At 49.0% G+C, this 15,639-nt stretch overlaps 1 protein-coding gene across 1 annotated transcript in view; it reads left to right on the top strand.

Annotated features, from left to right (window-relative positions):
* The window catches only part of PHYHD1 (phytanoyl-CoA dioxygenase domain containing 1), a 41,334-nt gene that overhangs the window by 5,868 nt on the left and 19,827 nt on the right, over window positions 1-15,639 (top strand). The window contains exons 3-7 of the mRNA XM_015417420.1: window positions 4,009-4,084; window positions 6,907-6,954; window positions 12,286-12,341; window positions 12,493-12,555; window positions 12,659-12,680. Coding sequence (XP_015272906.1) covers window positions 4,009-4,084; window positions 6,907-6,954; window positions 12,286-12,341; window positions 12,493-12,555; window positions 12,659-12,680 — 265 coding nt within the window. The remainder of the gene's footprint in view (window positions 1-4,008; window positions 4,085-6,906; window positions 6,955-12,285; window positions 12,342-12,492; window positions 12,556-12,658; window positions 12,681-15,639) is intronic.

Raw genomic sequence — 15,639 nt, forward strand, 5'->3', positions numbered from 1 at the left:
TGACACACTTCCGGTGATGTCAGGGGGTGTGGCCTTATGACACACTTCCGGTGATGTCAGGGGGTGTGGCATATGCTAATGAGTTCCCCTAGCTCTTTTTCTATGAAACGACCCCTGAGGGCAACCCACACATTCCATCCCATGGCAGCCTTAGCTGACGCAGTGAGACAAAGGACAAAATATAGTCTTGGGGCCCCTCCTCCTGCACCACCCCAAATGCCGTCACTGAAGAATACAACACACAAACCAATCCACAAGACCCAGGTTCAAATCCCCACTCATGCCATGGAAGTCTGCCGGGTAACTTTAGGCCAGTCACACTCTCTCAGCCTAACTTACTGTAAGTTAAGCCTAACTTACTGTTAAGTCGGAGAGTGATTCGGCAAGAACACAACTTTATTCTTCAACTTGAACACAGCTCCAACACGGATCAGCTTTTACATTGCAGTTGTCCTGCTTTTAAACTCTCCCGGCTAATGTAGCCACACCCACTATACAAATACCAACCAATACAGTTGTTCATATAAGGACCAATCACAGATGTTCCCGCTCAGGGAGCTTGCTGTAAAGTGATTGGCTAGGTGCTTCCTGGGCTAGCAATGCGATTGGATGGATTTGGATCCTAGCCCAGGACGAAGCTCAACATGGCAAGTCAATTAGATGTTTCACATACATCATGCATTCAATGGCAGCTATTGAATACATTACACTTACCTCACAGGGCTGTTGTGTGGGTAAAGATGGAGGAGAAGAGAACGACGTAAACCACTTTGGGTACTCACTGGGGAGAAAGGTGGGGTATATAAGTGAAGTAAATAAATACATGGAATGCTTGTGTAATATATGTATTACATAGTATACAGTAGGGTTGCCGGGTCTGGGCTGGAAAATACCTGGAGACTTTGGGGGTGGATCCGGGAGAGGACAGGGTTGGGGGAGCGGAGGGGCCTCAGGATGGCACAAGGCCACAGAGTCCACCCTCCAAGGCAGCCATTTTCTCCAGGGGGAACTGATCTCTGTCGGCTGGAGAGCAGTTGTCAAAGCGGGAGATCCCCAGGCCCCACCTGGAGGCTGGCAACCCTAGTATACAGTGTGATATTTAATGAAGATAAATTCATTAATAACCATGAATGCTGATTCACTAGGTAAAAAGGCTTCTGGTGGGACTCTGTAAAAGGTGAACCATGGGAGCTGCTTTGTTTGTCCACTGACCGTAAGCAATATGCACCCAACTTTGTGGCGCTTTGGGGCAGTTCCCCCCATTCCTCAGGGTCACTTGACCAGATTCCTAGTTCTTTCAGTAAGCAAGGAAGCTGAAGTTGGTTCCTTATTCCCGGTTCCTTATTCATTATTTATTTGTGATTTATTCATGGATTCAACCAAAAACACTGAGGAGAGTTTGAAAGCTCTGAACACCAAAATAAAGTCTCGACCACCATATGTCATACACCCCCACGTTCAGGGGACACATCCCAAGTGACACATCCCCACAATTTCGAGACTGTCCCCTGCAAGGAGACATACAGCAGTGCCCGGTCCAAACACTGGTTCTGGCGCCACAAGCCTCTATTGGGGTGCCTCCAAGAGGCCTGTGTTTCTAAGGAGATTTGAATAAGGAACTGGTTTGGCCGCTTGTGCTTTACACCCCAAAATAAGGTTGGGACCACCACGTCATATACACCCCAGCTTCAGGGGACCCTCCCATTCAAGGGGACATACGGCACTTCCTGGTCCAAAGCCCGGTTCTTGTGCCAGTCGCTCCAAAGTGAGGTGCCCCCAGGACAATCACACAGGCAGACATTGGGGCCATGCTGCACCCCCCAAAAATCTTTGGGACCCCCCCCAGTGACACATCCCCGTGCTCTGGAGACTGTCCCCTGCAAGGAGACATACAGCAGTGCCCAGTCCAAACACTGGTTCTGGCGCCACAAGCCTCTATTGGGGTGCCTCCAAGAGGCCTGTGTTTCTAAGGAGATTTGAATAAGGAATTGGAAATAAGCAACCAACTTCAGCCGCCTCGTTGAGCATTCATAGCAAACAAAAGCTGAGAGTCAAATCCAAGACCGCCCTTCTTCTTTATAAAGAAAGTTTGTTTTGAAGGCAAACAATGCTTCTGTTTTCTGCCACGCTGGCCTCATGTGGAAAAAAAGATGCAGGTAATTGATTTACTTCTTTCTTTTATTTCAAATGCTTGTAATGCTCCCTCTAAGCCAGTGGTGGCGAACCTATGGCACGGGTGCCAGAGGTGGCACTGAGAGCCCTCTCTGTGGGCACGCGTACCATCGCCCCAGCCAGGCCCAGACCATCATTAAAGTGTCGAATTCTCTGCCAAATAATTTTAAGTCAATGAAAGCATTTGGGATTGCTTTCCTTACTTTGTTTGGATCATCTTAAGTTAATGTATGAGTTGTTTTTTCTAAAGTAAAACCTCAGTATCCAGGTTAAATTGCCGTGTTGGCACTTTGCGATAAATAAGTGGGTTTTGGGTCGCAGTTTGGGCACTCGTTCTCTAAAAGGTTCGCCATCACTGCTCTAAGCTGTGGAATCTTATGAGCAAAAATTCTACTTTGTGAGCTAGTGGCATCAAAGTTGTGAGCAAGCTACTGCATAAATTAGTTTGCTCTGGAGCCATCCTTCCTGAGCTAAAACAAAAATCTGTGAGCTGGAGGCTACGAAAACTGTGAGCTAGCTCACACTGACTCAGCTTAGAGGGAACACTGCATCCCGTTTTTCGGTAAAGATATCCTCCAACCTGTCCACATCATGATCAAATCCTTAGTTCCAAAATACAGTGCTGCGATCCAAAGCACATTAATTCAGAGAACAAAGTTTGAGTCCAGCGGCAAAGACCAACACAGTTTTATTCAAGATACACATGAAAGCTTAGACCCAGAATTAAACTCTGTTGATCTTAAAGGTGCTGCTGGACTCGAACTCTGTTCTGTTGCTTCAGACCAACATGGCTACTCGAATCTATGTTGATTCATAGTTAAAAAACAACCCAACAACTGGGGGGGAAACATGTCACCCTACAATTGGGACAGACAAACTAAAGTACTTCTTCATTCAAAGTAAAAACTAACTCATGGAACTCACTGCCACAAGATTTGGCGGTGGTCAGTAGCTTAGACAGGGAGAGGACAAATGTAGGGAGAAGAGAGCCATCCATGGCTGTTGGCCATGGATGCCAAATGGAAGCACAAGGCTTTCATGCCTTGCTTCTGGGCTTTCTGGGGTCATTTGACTAGCCATTGTGTGAAACAAGATGATGGATTACACTCGAGGGACCTCGTCTGACCCAGCAGGGCTGTTCCTATGTTCTGTTGTCAGCAGTTGGCAGTGAGAAATACATATCTACAGAAAGAAAAAATTTAAACAGTGAGGCCAAAGATCTACGGAATGCAACTGGGCTGTGACAGGTCAAATCTCATGGAGAAATGGCATGACCCTATTCCTTCTTGTGGCCTTTTCAAACCTCCTCTTTACAGTTTCTTTCCCACCAGCTGGAGATGCTTCAAGCATTTGATGACATGGGTTCTAGTCTGTGAAAGCTTCGTCCTAGATCAAGCTTTCAGTCTACGAGAGCCCATTCTTGTTTCCTCTGCAAACCACTAACATGCCTAAGAATGTATAAGTAGATTTGATTTATATTCATTTAGCATTCAATGAATAATGAGGTTTCCTCTCCCACTGTAGCTGTGCAATGATCAAAGCTAAGATAACCCCCGATTAGCATTGTGAATGATCACTGTGCTTATCTCATACGCCTTTGAGCTCTGCATGGAAATGTCATAGCCTGAACTCCTTGCATTTACAGTCTTTTGGCCCAACTGTTTATTTGTGTATCTGTTGTGTGTCTGCGTTTGCCATCTGTGGATGCACTTCAAGCATCTAATGAAAACCAAATGCCATGAAAATAATCTGTCAAGTCTTTTAGCTGTTGCAAGAGCTTTTGAAATAAGGAATTCTGATGTTTGTGAAGGCAGCTTTGTGTTTCATCTCCCACAGGGAAGTGCGGAATATTTCCTAACCAGTGGAGACAAAATCAGGTTCTTCTTTGAAAAAGGTGTTTTTGACGAGAAAGGTAAAAATGTTTAATTTAACCCTAGTGATGCGCACAGCAGTTAGGTAGTGCTGCAGAAACTAGTTTAGAACCCTTTCACCATTATCATCATAATCGTCATGACTGTTTGTGGCTTTCAAACCTTTCCCATCCTCAAGAGTCATTTGTATTCCCATTTTACAGAGATTGGAACTGAGGCAGAGAAAATAACCAGCGGAAGGACATCAGAACTTGTCTGATAGGATTCCAGATCAAACTATGCATGACATCTGGAGTTCTGTGACTGGAAATCCCAATATGTTTGGGGGAGGGCTCAAAGCGCGCCCCCCCCCCCGGAGGGAGATGGGGATCAGGACCAATGCTCCCTCTAAGCTGTGGAGTCTTGTGAGCAAAATTTCTACTTTGTGAGCTACTGGCATTAAAGTTGTGAGCAAATTATTTGCCTGCTGCATAAATTAGTTTGCTCTAGAGCTATCCTTCCTGAGCTAAGGCAAACATGTGTGCGCCAGAGGCTAAAAACACTGTGAGCTAGCTCACACTAACTCACCTTAGAGGGAACACTGCCCCCCAAATATTGTTGGTCTCTAAGATGATCTTGGACTTGAATCTAGGCATAATATGGGAACTGTTTTCCCCTAACTTGGCCTATAAGTAGCGAAGTGTCAGGGTCCTTAGTCAGGTTACTCAACACAGGGCTTCATGAGAAGATAACTGTTTATTGGTAAATCCAGTACTAGAGGCACGTGTACAGCTTGTGTCAGGAATGGCTGCCAATACTAGGGCCTCTGACTTATACTAGAATCAAACATCCCCCCGGTAAGCATGAGCCTATGGATACATCTCGCGCGGGCGGGCAAAGCAAGCAGGCAAAGCAAAAGCCGTTAACTTTCCCAGCCGAGTAAAACTGCAGCTGGAGCATCTACAAGGTCAAGCATAAGATAGCAAACAGCTGGTGAGCCAGGGAGAGCTGAGACCGAAAACGGGAGGGCACCCCTCCACATTCCAAACCTATGACAGGGCTACCTGACATCAGGGGGCATTTTTTAATCAGGGAAATTGTGGGCACAGGGAGAAAAGGTACTCCTTCCTTCCACAGTGCTGTGACCAACACCCTATCGAATGGGCCATATGCAAGAAGGGTCTCCAGCCCTGATGAGCCTGTGGGTAGTGGGTACCATGCCCTGACCTGGACGGCCCAGGCTAGCCCAATCTCATCAGATCTCAGAAGCTAAGCAGGGTCAGCTCTAGTTAGTACTCGGATGGGAGACCACCAAGGACGTCCAGGGATGCGACGCAGAGGCAGGCCGTGGCAAACCAACTCTGGACGTCTCTGGCCTTCAAAACCCTTAACGGGGTCACCATAAGTCAGCTGTGACTCGATAGCTGTCGGTGGCACCACAAAATGGCTGCCGTGGGGTGGCTGGGTGCAATCGTAAAACGTTGGGAGAGTCCAACTGAGCTTCTTCCTCTAAGAAGCAGCAGTTTCCAACTGGTGTTCCCTGCTGACCTTAACGTGATGTTTCCTGGGCTCTTCTGAAGTCTCTCCTGCATTGAAGAAGCAGGGAAAAGCCAGAGGTGGCTCTCTGCTTTGAAGAAGAGAGAAGTGTATGCCTGAAAACACACAGGCGGGCAACTTTGGAGCCTGTGATATGCAGCATAGGTAAGACTGAGAGTAGTGGGTTATTAAGAAACACGTCTACACGTTCGAAAGCATCATCTGCTGCTGCTTGAACTCGATCACTTGTGACTGCAGGGGGGTGACCTCATTTTAGGGGGGGGGGAAATTCAGCACAAAGAAAATGAGTGCATCTGGCGAAAGGCTAAGTTAGGACTACTCTGCCCTGACCTGGATAGCTAGACTAGCATGATCTCCAGATCTCGGTTAGCTAAGCGGGATCGACTCTGCTTAGTATTTGAATGGGAGACTATGAAGGAAGTCCGGAGTCGCTACGCAGATGCAGGCAATGGCAGAACACCTCTGTCATAAGTCAGCTGCCACTTGACGGAACTTTACACACACACACACAAACACACACTGAGCTATTCTTCCTGGCACGCTAGTTTTTCCCAAGGAGGGAGTTTTTGATTTCGGGGGTGTGGGGGGAAGCATTCGAGCAGATGATCTCCTCTTTCAGTAGTCCCTGAAATTCTTAATACGATACGGTATGTAATTTGGCTTCCTCTCCATCAGATGGCTTCTCCAAGTCCAGTCTCCGGGAAGAGTTAGAACTGGGGTGTCAAACATAAGGCCCGGGGCCCGGAACCAGCCTGTCCGGGGCTCTTATGCGGCCCGCAAGCAACTGGCGTGAGGGAGGGAACAGGAGACTGCTCAGTGAGTAGAGTGGGCGGAGCCACTCCGATTGTGGCTTCAGCACGGCGGGACAACCTCATCTACAGCAGTCAAGCCTCGTGGGAGCGTCTGCCTCGTGCTGCACCGCTGGCTCTCCAGTCCGCCCATGTGGGTTTTCCTTTGCACCCCCCCTCCCATCCTAGGGGGCCTTGCAGTGAGGACACACCAACTTGGAGCCTATGATCTGCTGTCCTTTATACAGTTTATATCTCCGATACCTGGCATTACATTTTACGGCACACATGGCCCGGCCAAGTGACGTTTATGTCAGATCCAACCCTTGTAACAAACGAGTTTGACACATCTGAGTTAGAACTTATTTCTCCCCTGGTAATGATCTGAGCCAGACTTCCAACTAGAAAACCACCGGTATGAACGTCAGTTCTGCTTTACAGACCTCCACTCCCAAGGACGCTACAACATAAATATTCTAATCTTTTCGTTCTGTGATACCCTTTTAATTCAGATTTTGTTGTTGTTGTTGTTGTTTTAGGGGATTTTCTGGTACCGAAGGACAAATCTATTAACAAAATTGGCCATGGCAAGTATGAACAATGGTGGTATCTCAAAGAGGGGGTGCGGCGGTGAGCACTGTTTTCTATAAAGGAGTTAATGCATGTTGCAAATACATTGCTTGTTATGGACTGTGCTCCATGGGAGAGCACTTGCTTTTATGTGCAGAAGGTCCGAGTCTCTGGCATACCTTGTTGAAGCATCTCAATTAGCAGGTGCTGGGAAAGTGGGCTTGCTATAGTAGACTATAGCTATACGCTGATATGCCAGCAGAAGGAAAGGGAGGGGGGATTGTGTCACAAGCAGGCATCACGATGACATCACTTCCAGTAAAAACCCAGAAGTGACATCATGGTACACTAGGGTTTGCAAAACTCCATGGATTGATCATAGAGTTTCTGTAAATCCTAGAATGTCCCATCATGGCACTTCTGTTTTTTACTGGAAGTGATGTCAGCATGCTGGCATGACACTGGTGCACCAGGCCCTGCCCCTTTATTACTCCTGGGGGTTGCCGGCTGCAGCCTGGGAACTGTTGGAAGTTCCAGATGCGACGTCCCCTGTCTCAGACCTCCAGACTGAGTGGCAAGAGAGGCTAGACGGCTAGACGGGCACACTGACCTTTCTTCCTGTCTTTACACTTCTGCCGCTGTCCTCTTTAAAATGCAGATTGTGTTCTCAGGGACCAATTTCCCTTTCCTGCTTCTCTCTCCCTCTGAATGAAGACTTGCTCTCTTCCTGGACACACCAAGAGAGGGACATGCGGTCCTCTCTTGGCACCATGAGGCAGATGGGCCTCTCTCCATCTGCCTCCATCCTTTAGCCAGTAAGTTAGTACTCTATCCTGTCTCTGCTCTTTCCTATCCAAAGTGTACTTCTCCAATAAAGAGAGGAGTATCTCTCTTCTAAACTTGCAGTGTGGCTCTGTGTAGCTTTGTAAGTTGAGTAACCTGCTGCGTTTGTAGCTTTATTTTAAGCACTCTGCTAACTAATGGTGACTGGGCTAACCACACCAGTTAACCTCAATAGTAACCATATGTGAAAGGCCTTTCTCTGCCCAAGAACCTGGAGAACTGAGGCCAGTCAGAGTAGACAATACTGAGCTAGATGGCCAGCAGTCTGACTTGGAATAAGGCAACTGCAATATGGAGCTGCGGTGGCTCAAGTGGTTAAGACGCTGAACTGCAGGCTGTGGAAGGTCGGTAGTTCAGCAGTTCGAGACCCGAGTGTGCCGCGTGACGGAGTGAGCTCCCGTCTCTAGTTCCAGCTCCTGCCAACCTAGCAGTTCGAAAGCAAGAAATTGCAAGTAGATAAATAGGTACCACTTCGGTGGGAAGGTAACAGCGTTCCGTGCTCCTTGGTGTTTAGTCATGCCGGCCACATGACCACGGAAACGTCTTCGGACAGCGCTGGCTCTTCGGCTTTGAAACGGAGATAAGCACCGCAACCCTAGAGTCGGATTCGACTGGCTTTCGAGCAAGGGAACCTTTACCTTAATATGGCCGGTGGCTGCTTTGCTCTAGCCTGGTTCTTTCAGTCATCCTGTGATTATCCTCTGTGCAAAGATCTTCTGTTCATTTTGCAAGCCTGGAGCTGATCCTGCAGCTCCAGTATGTCTGCTCCCAGCAGCAGAGGAGAGCTGTGTAGGCTTACCAAATGCCGGCGGGGGATCTGCAGCTCTTTACAGGATCCCTGCTGCGGGGGACGGTAGAGACATCACCCTGCCAACAAAAGTCCGCATGGTCAAAGCAATGGTATTCCCAGTAGTCATGTATGGCTGCGAGAGTAGATTCTTTTGAACTCTGGTGCTGGAGAAGACTCTTGAGAGTCCCTTGGACTGCAAGAAGATCAAATCAGTCAATCCTAAAAGAAACCAACCCTGACTGTTCCCTGGAAGGCCAGATAATGAAGCTGAAGCTCAAATACTTTGGCCACCCAATGAGAAGGGAGCCCTCACTGGAGAAGACCCTGATGCTGGGAAAGATTGAAGGTACAAGAAGAAGGGGACGGCAAAGGATGAGATGGTTAGACAGTGTCATCGATGCAACGAACATGAAATTGAGCAAACCTCCGGAAGGCCTGGCGTGATCTGGTCCATGGGGTCGGGAAGAGTCGGACTCGACTGTGGGACTGAACAACAACAAAATGCAGGATTCAAAGCCTCAGGGGCACTGGGGGGGGGGGAGTAGGAAGCAAGCAAACAATCCCTGCCATCTGTTTAATAGGTGATGCCCTCACAGTAACTCACCCTCTTGAGCTGGATAACACAAACCAGATGATGATTCTGTCATCTGGATGAGCACATCTGAAGCATATTTAGCTTTCGGTTCAAAAGCTTTAGAGAGAACTTGAGTGCATCAACAAAGATTATTATTTTTTTAAAAAGACATATTTATTCTTCTCTCTTTTCTGAAGGCCTGATTGATGTAATCTATTAATGGGGGATTTCAAGCTGATTTAAACCCTATGTGGGGGGGAGCTCTAATTGGCAGGTTAATCAGCAAACACATTCTCTTTTATTTACTTTATTTGGAGTCTTGCCTTTCTCTGCAGTGAGGATCCAGAGCAGTTCACCTAATTCTCCTCTCCTCCATTTGATCCCCACAACAAATCCGTGAGATTACCTGACGGACTGGTGAAGATAAATTTTAATCAGTGAGGTTGTGAAATCAGAGGAACGCTTCAATTTTCTCCCCCTCCCCCGGGGCTGTTTTGATTAAACGGTGTTATTAAAAAAATCAAAGTCAGTCCTCCCTTCTAACAACAAGCACTAGATTTTCTAAATTGAATTGTAAGTTATCTGGTGTTTCCTTCGGATTTCAAAAAGGCCCCTTCTGGGTAGCATGCAGCTATATTCAAACTTTATACTGTTTATTAAGCTTGATACTGTTTTAGATATAGGGAGCTGCGGTGGCTCAAGTGGTTAAGACGCTGAACTGCAGGCTGTGGAAGGTCAGTAGTTCAGCAGTTCAAGACCCGGGTGCCGCAAGACGGGGTGAGCTCCTGTCTCTAGTTCCAGCTCCTGCCAACCTAGCAGTTCGAAAGCAAGATAAATAGGGACCACTTCGGTGGGAAGGTAACAGCGTTCCGTGCGCCTTGGTGTTTAGTCATGCCGGCCACATGACCACGGAAACGTCTTTGGACAGCGCTGGCTCTTCGGCTTTGAAACGGAGATGAGCACCGCAACCCTAGAGTCGGATTCGACTGGCTTTCGAGCAAGGGAACCTTTACCTTTACCTTTACTGTTTTAGATAGGGTTGCAAGCCTCCAGGTAGTGTAGAAACAAGAGAGAGATCACGAGAAGGATGCAGACAATGAAGAAAACAGCTAGTGGCTGGAGATACCCCGCTATTTCAACTTATCTCCAGGCATACGGTTGCCAGACCCCCCTCCCCAATGGCGGCGGGGGTCCCCCGCTGCCAAGCCCCAACTCTCCACTGCCGATGAGCTGGCCAGCGGGGGGAACCTACCCTGAATAAGAGGGAGATCCAACATGCAGCAACGTGTCCATGTCACTGCCCACATGACTCAGAAGTGATGTCAGCACATCTAGGACATTGGGGTGGCGTTCTGGTACCTGGGCAAAAACTCTATGGTAGAATCCACATTTACCTTAGAGTTTTTGCCCAAATACCAGAGCGTCGCCCCAACATCCCTGATGTGATGATGTCACTCCCGGGTCACATGGGCAGCGATGTGGGCACGTCGCTGTACATTGGATGGGCCTCCCTGCTGCTCCTGGTAAGTCCCCCCCCCATCCCCTGCCGATTGCCAGGAAGGACCTGGAAACCCTATCCGGGCAACAGAGATCAGTTTACCTGGCGAAAATGGCCACTTTGGAAAGTGGAGTCTATGGCATTGAAGTCCCTCCCCTCTCCAAACCCAAATTTCTTCAGGCTCCACCCCCAAATCTCCAGATTTCCCCCAACCCTTAGGTGGCAGCCCTTGTTTTAGTGAGCCACTCTGCCAGGGAAGTTTGCTGGGTGACCCCCTCGGGCTGGTCACACATTCTTCTCCTAACCTACCTCACAGAGTTATTGTGAGTAGGGTTGCCAGCTTCCAGGTGGGGCCTGGGGATCTCCCGCTTTTACAACTCATCCCCAACTGACAGAGATCAGCTGCCCCGGAGAAAGGGGCTGCTTTGAAGGGTGGACTCTATGGGACTCTACCGTGCCGAGGCCCCTCCCCTCCCCAAACCCCGCCCTCTCCCGGCTCCACCCCCAAAGTCTCCAGGTATTTCCCAACCCAGACCTGGCAACCCTAGTTGTGAGGATAAAATGGAGGCGAGGAGAATTACTTCGACCACCTTGGGTCCCCACTGGGGAGGAAGCTGGAGTATAAATGAAGTGAGCAGATAAAATTAATTGTCGAGTCTTGCCCCAAGGAACTCCTGGGTATAGTCGGGGGGGCGGGGCGTTACAAGCGATTTCTGACAGACCTCACAGAGGACTAAAATTCCCATGAGTTCCTCTGAGAATTGCGCCTCCTAGGGGTCATGGCTGCTCCTCCAGTTTACGTTTATAGCATGCTCGTTCTCTGAAAGTAGGGTTGCTAGCTCTGGGTTAGGAATTACCTGGAGATTTTGGGGTGGAGCCTGAGGAGGGGGGGTTTGGGGAGGGGCCGGGGCCTCAGACAGGGTACAAGGCCCAGAGAGTCCACCTTCCAAAGTGGCCATTTCCTCCAGGGGAACTGATCTCTGTTGCCCGGAGATCACTTCTAATTTCAGAAGTTCTCCAGCTACCACCTAAAGGTTGGCAAGCCTTCCTGAAAGGAACCTGAGGAGGCAGAACATTAAGGAGACTAGCAAGTGTTTAACAATGGGTGGTGTGCAGGGGTCATTTCCTGCAGGAGCACACAGGAGCGGAGCTCCAGCAGTAAAGAGCCCAGCAACAAGCCCCACCCACTGCTCCCAGCAGCCCTCAGTCAGAGCAAGAAGCAGCCAGGTAAGTTGCAGAGCCCCCCCCAGTCCAAAACAGTCCAGCGGCACCTTTAAGACCAAGTTTTATTCAGGTACAAGCTCTCCCTCCTCTGCGAGGACAGATCTGCACGTCCCGTCCCCCCCAATAGCTAGCGATCCAAAACAGTCCAGTGGGTGTTGTCTTCTGACACACTTCCAGTTTTGTCAGGGGTTGTGGCATATGCAAATGAGTTATGCAAATGAGTTATGCTAATGAGCTCCTGCACCTCTTTTTCTACGAAATGACCCCTGGTGGTGTGTAAAGACTTTGCGAAGGGACAAAGCAAAGCTGGAGTGGGATTTTCATTGATGTTTTCTTGTCTCTGATTTCATCTCTCTTCCTTCATCAAAAATTTCCCCCTTTGGGGAACGAAATGCCCTCTTCTGCCTTCTTTCATGCAGCATTACATGCCTCTGATGTTGTCTTCAAGCAAGTGACTCACGCCTCCAAAGTACAGGTGAGTGAAGAACAGCCAAAAGTGTCTCCTGTAGCTATAAAATGAGGAGACAAGGAGTTTTTGAACCGGAGACGGATGCTCCTTAAATTGTCTCCCTCGGTAGCTAGGCAGAAAATTTAAGACCTCTTGCCATTCTTCTGATGCTTTACAGGCCCTGGCAAGGAAAATTGGCCTTGAGAGCCCTGTGGTGGTACAGAGTATGTATATCTTCAAGGTACTGTCAGCATAGCTGTCTTTTTAAAAAAATGGAATGAGGTTTGTGAGTCTCCCCCCGCCCCCAGTATAATGTTTCTTTCTTCTCTCTCTGTCTCAAACAGCAGCCTCACATTGGTGGTGAAGGTGAGTCTTCTGTTTTGCTTTATTGAGAACTAAAATCCATACTGGATCCTACCACACACCGTTTGGTATTCTAGGCCTAAGATTTATTTATTCATTTGAGCTTTAAAATTACTTTTGGACTGCCTTTGTCCACAGAGACACAGACAGTATATATACGAAAGTTTTCCCTTCCTCGAAAGCCAGTCGAATCCAGCTCTAGGGGGTGGTGCTCATCTCCGTTTCCAAGCCAAAGAGCCAGCGCTGTCCGAAGACGTTTCCATGGTCATGAGGCCGGCATGACTAAACGCCAAGGCGCACGGAACGCTGTTCCCTTCCCACCGAAGCGGTGCCAATTTATCTACTTGCAATTTCTTGCTTTCAAACTGCTAGATTGGCAGGAGCTGGGGCCAGAGACGGGAGCTCACTCCGTCACGCAGCACTCGGGTCTCAAACTGCCGAGCTACAGACCTTTTGGTCTGCAGCGCAGCGTCTTAACCTCGGAGCCACCATGGCCCCTAGTATATATACTACTAACCGGAAAAACACCTAATTAAAATAACAATGTATCGTAAAACTGTACACTAGTTAATACCAGCTTAACATCCGGACACATCACAGAGATATACTGCAGATCCCGAAGGGCCTCAGTCAAAGACTTCCCAAAAAAGCTTTTACGAGCCTTACGGAACTGAGAGAGGGAGGAGACCTTATGTTTCCTCTAATTTCCCCCCCAATGAGCGGCGCAGTTTACATCCTGAACAGAATATGACTGCTGTGATCTGGAGATGGGCCGTGGGCAGTGCGAGACCCCGTGTGGCTCCAGATTGCTGCCAAGTGGAGCTTCCTGTGTTAATGAGTGGCTGCTCACGCGCACAGCTTAGAGGGAACAGGGAGGAGACCGGTCTTACGAACACTGATGGGCCCATTCTAGAACAGTGGGGCAGCCGCCGAGAAAGCCCAAGACTAGCCAAACACCCTCCGAACTTCTTTATAGAAGGGGACAGAGGGGAGAAGTTGGCCCCATGAGAAGGAAAAGAGCAGGGTTTTATACCCTGATTTTCTCCTGCCAGCCTAGCAGTTCGAAAGCGAGAAATTGCAAGTAGATAAATAGGTCCCTCTTCGATGGGAAGGTAACAGCGTTCCGTGCGCCTCGGCGTCTAGTCATGCCGGCCACATGACCACGGAAACGTCTTTGGACAGCGCTGGCTCTTCGGCTTGGAAACGGAGATGAGCACCGCCAGGGAAACCTTCACCTTTACCTTTCCCCCCTCTACCTTAAGGAATCTCAAAGCAACTTACATTCACTTTCCCTTCCTCTCCTAGGGTTGCCAGGCCCTTGGTCTGGGCGGGGGTCCCCCCACTTTTGTGGGCCCCTTTTTGCCACCAGCCAGCTGGCCAGCGGGGGGAAACCCCACCTGCAAATGCCCCCGAACATCACATAATGACGTCACTCGGAAATGATGTCATCATGTCGCCAGCATCAGGGGGGTGATGCTCTAGTTTTGGGGCAAAACTCTCTGGTAAAATTGGGGTCAAACCATAGAGTTTTGCCCCAAAACTAGAGCATCACCCCCCTGTTGCTGGTGACGTGACTTCTGGGTGATGTCATCGCAGCATGCGCACTTTGCACGCACTCCATAAGATCCCTGGATAGACCCTGGAGCCCCCCGCCAGCAGCCATGTTGGGCCTGGGAACAGTGTTCCCTCTAAGCTGAGTTAGTGTGAGCTAGCGCACAGTTTTTTAGCCTCCGGCTCACACATTTTTGTCTTAGCTTAGGAAGGACGGCTCCAGACCAAACTAATCTAGGCAGCAGCTAAATCGCTTGCTCACAACATTAATGACAGTAGCTCACAAAGTAGAATTTTTGCTCACAGGGCTCCACAGCCTAGAGGGAGCATTGCCTGGGAACTTCATCCTCTCCCCACAACGGGCACCTTGTGAGGCAGATGAGGCTGAGAGAGTTCTGAGAGAACTGTGACTGGCCCAAGGTCACCCAGCAGGCTGCATGTGGAGGAGGAGTTGGGAATCAGGCCTGGTTCTCCAGATTAGAGTCTGCCACTCTTAACCACTCATTGGCTCAGAGCCAGGGGTCATTTGGGGGGGGGACGCGGGGGGACGCCATCCCCCCGGGTGAGGTGCGGGAGGGCGGGGCCTGGAGCTCCCTGCTGGTGCCCGCTGGAGGTCGCAGCCGGCTGTGGGGAGGACACACTTCCGGTGATGTCAGGGGGTGTGGCATATGCTAATGAGTTATGCTAATGAGTCCCCCTAGCTCTTTTTCTACGAAATGACCCCTGCTCAGAGCTACTACAGACATTCATTCACGCTGGGTCTGTAGCTGCCTTGTGAACCACAGTTTGCATGAAATGCAGTTTCTGGTGACACCTGAATTCACAAAAACAACAGTGCTGAGAAGCAACAACCCTTGTGGCTGTCTGGCAACAGGGGCTGCAGGTTAAGGAAGATGGGTTCCATGAAAATGCCCCATCTTAAAAAAAAAAATTTCCAGGCAACATAAGAAAATACAGAAAGAAAATACAGAAAATAGAAATCAACATTAAAATGTTGCAAAACTTAAAATAGCAGTCGATATAGACTCTCTCTGTGTGTGTGTATAGACGCACACACACAAACATGCATCTATAAAAGTAAAAAAGGGTTGCCAGCGCCAGGTGAGAGCTGAGGATCCCCCAGAATTCCAGCTCACCTCCAGAATACAGAGATCAGTTCCCCTGGAGAAAATGGCTGCTTTGGAGGGTGGACTCTGTGGCATTATGTCCTCCATTGAGGTCCCTGTCCTCCCCAGGCTCCACCCCCTAATCTCCAGGAGTTTCCCAACCTAGAACCTAACAATCCCTATCCCCTGCCAGTGGCCATATATGCTTTGGAGAATAGTGCTAAATAGATAGCCTGGGTGACTATATTCCAAAGCTCCGGCACCACCACCAAAAAGGCCCTGTTGTGTATAGACAGCAGCCCTCC

This window comes from Gekko japonicus, unplaced genomic scaffold (genome assembly GCF_001447785.1).
Source record: "Gekko japonicus isolate JY-2015 unplaced genomic scaffold, Gekko_japonicus_V1.1 scaffold2647, whole genome shotgun sequence".
NCBI classification, from domain to species: domain Eukaryota; kingdom Metazoa; phylum Chordata; class Lepidosauria; order Squamata; family Gekkonidae; genus Gekko; species Gekko japonicus.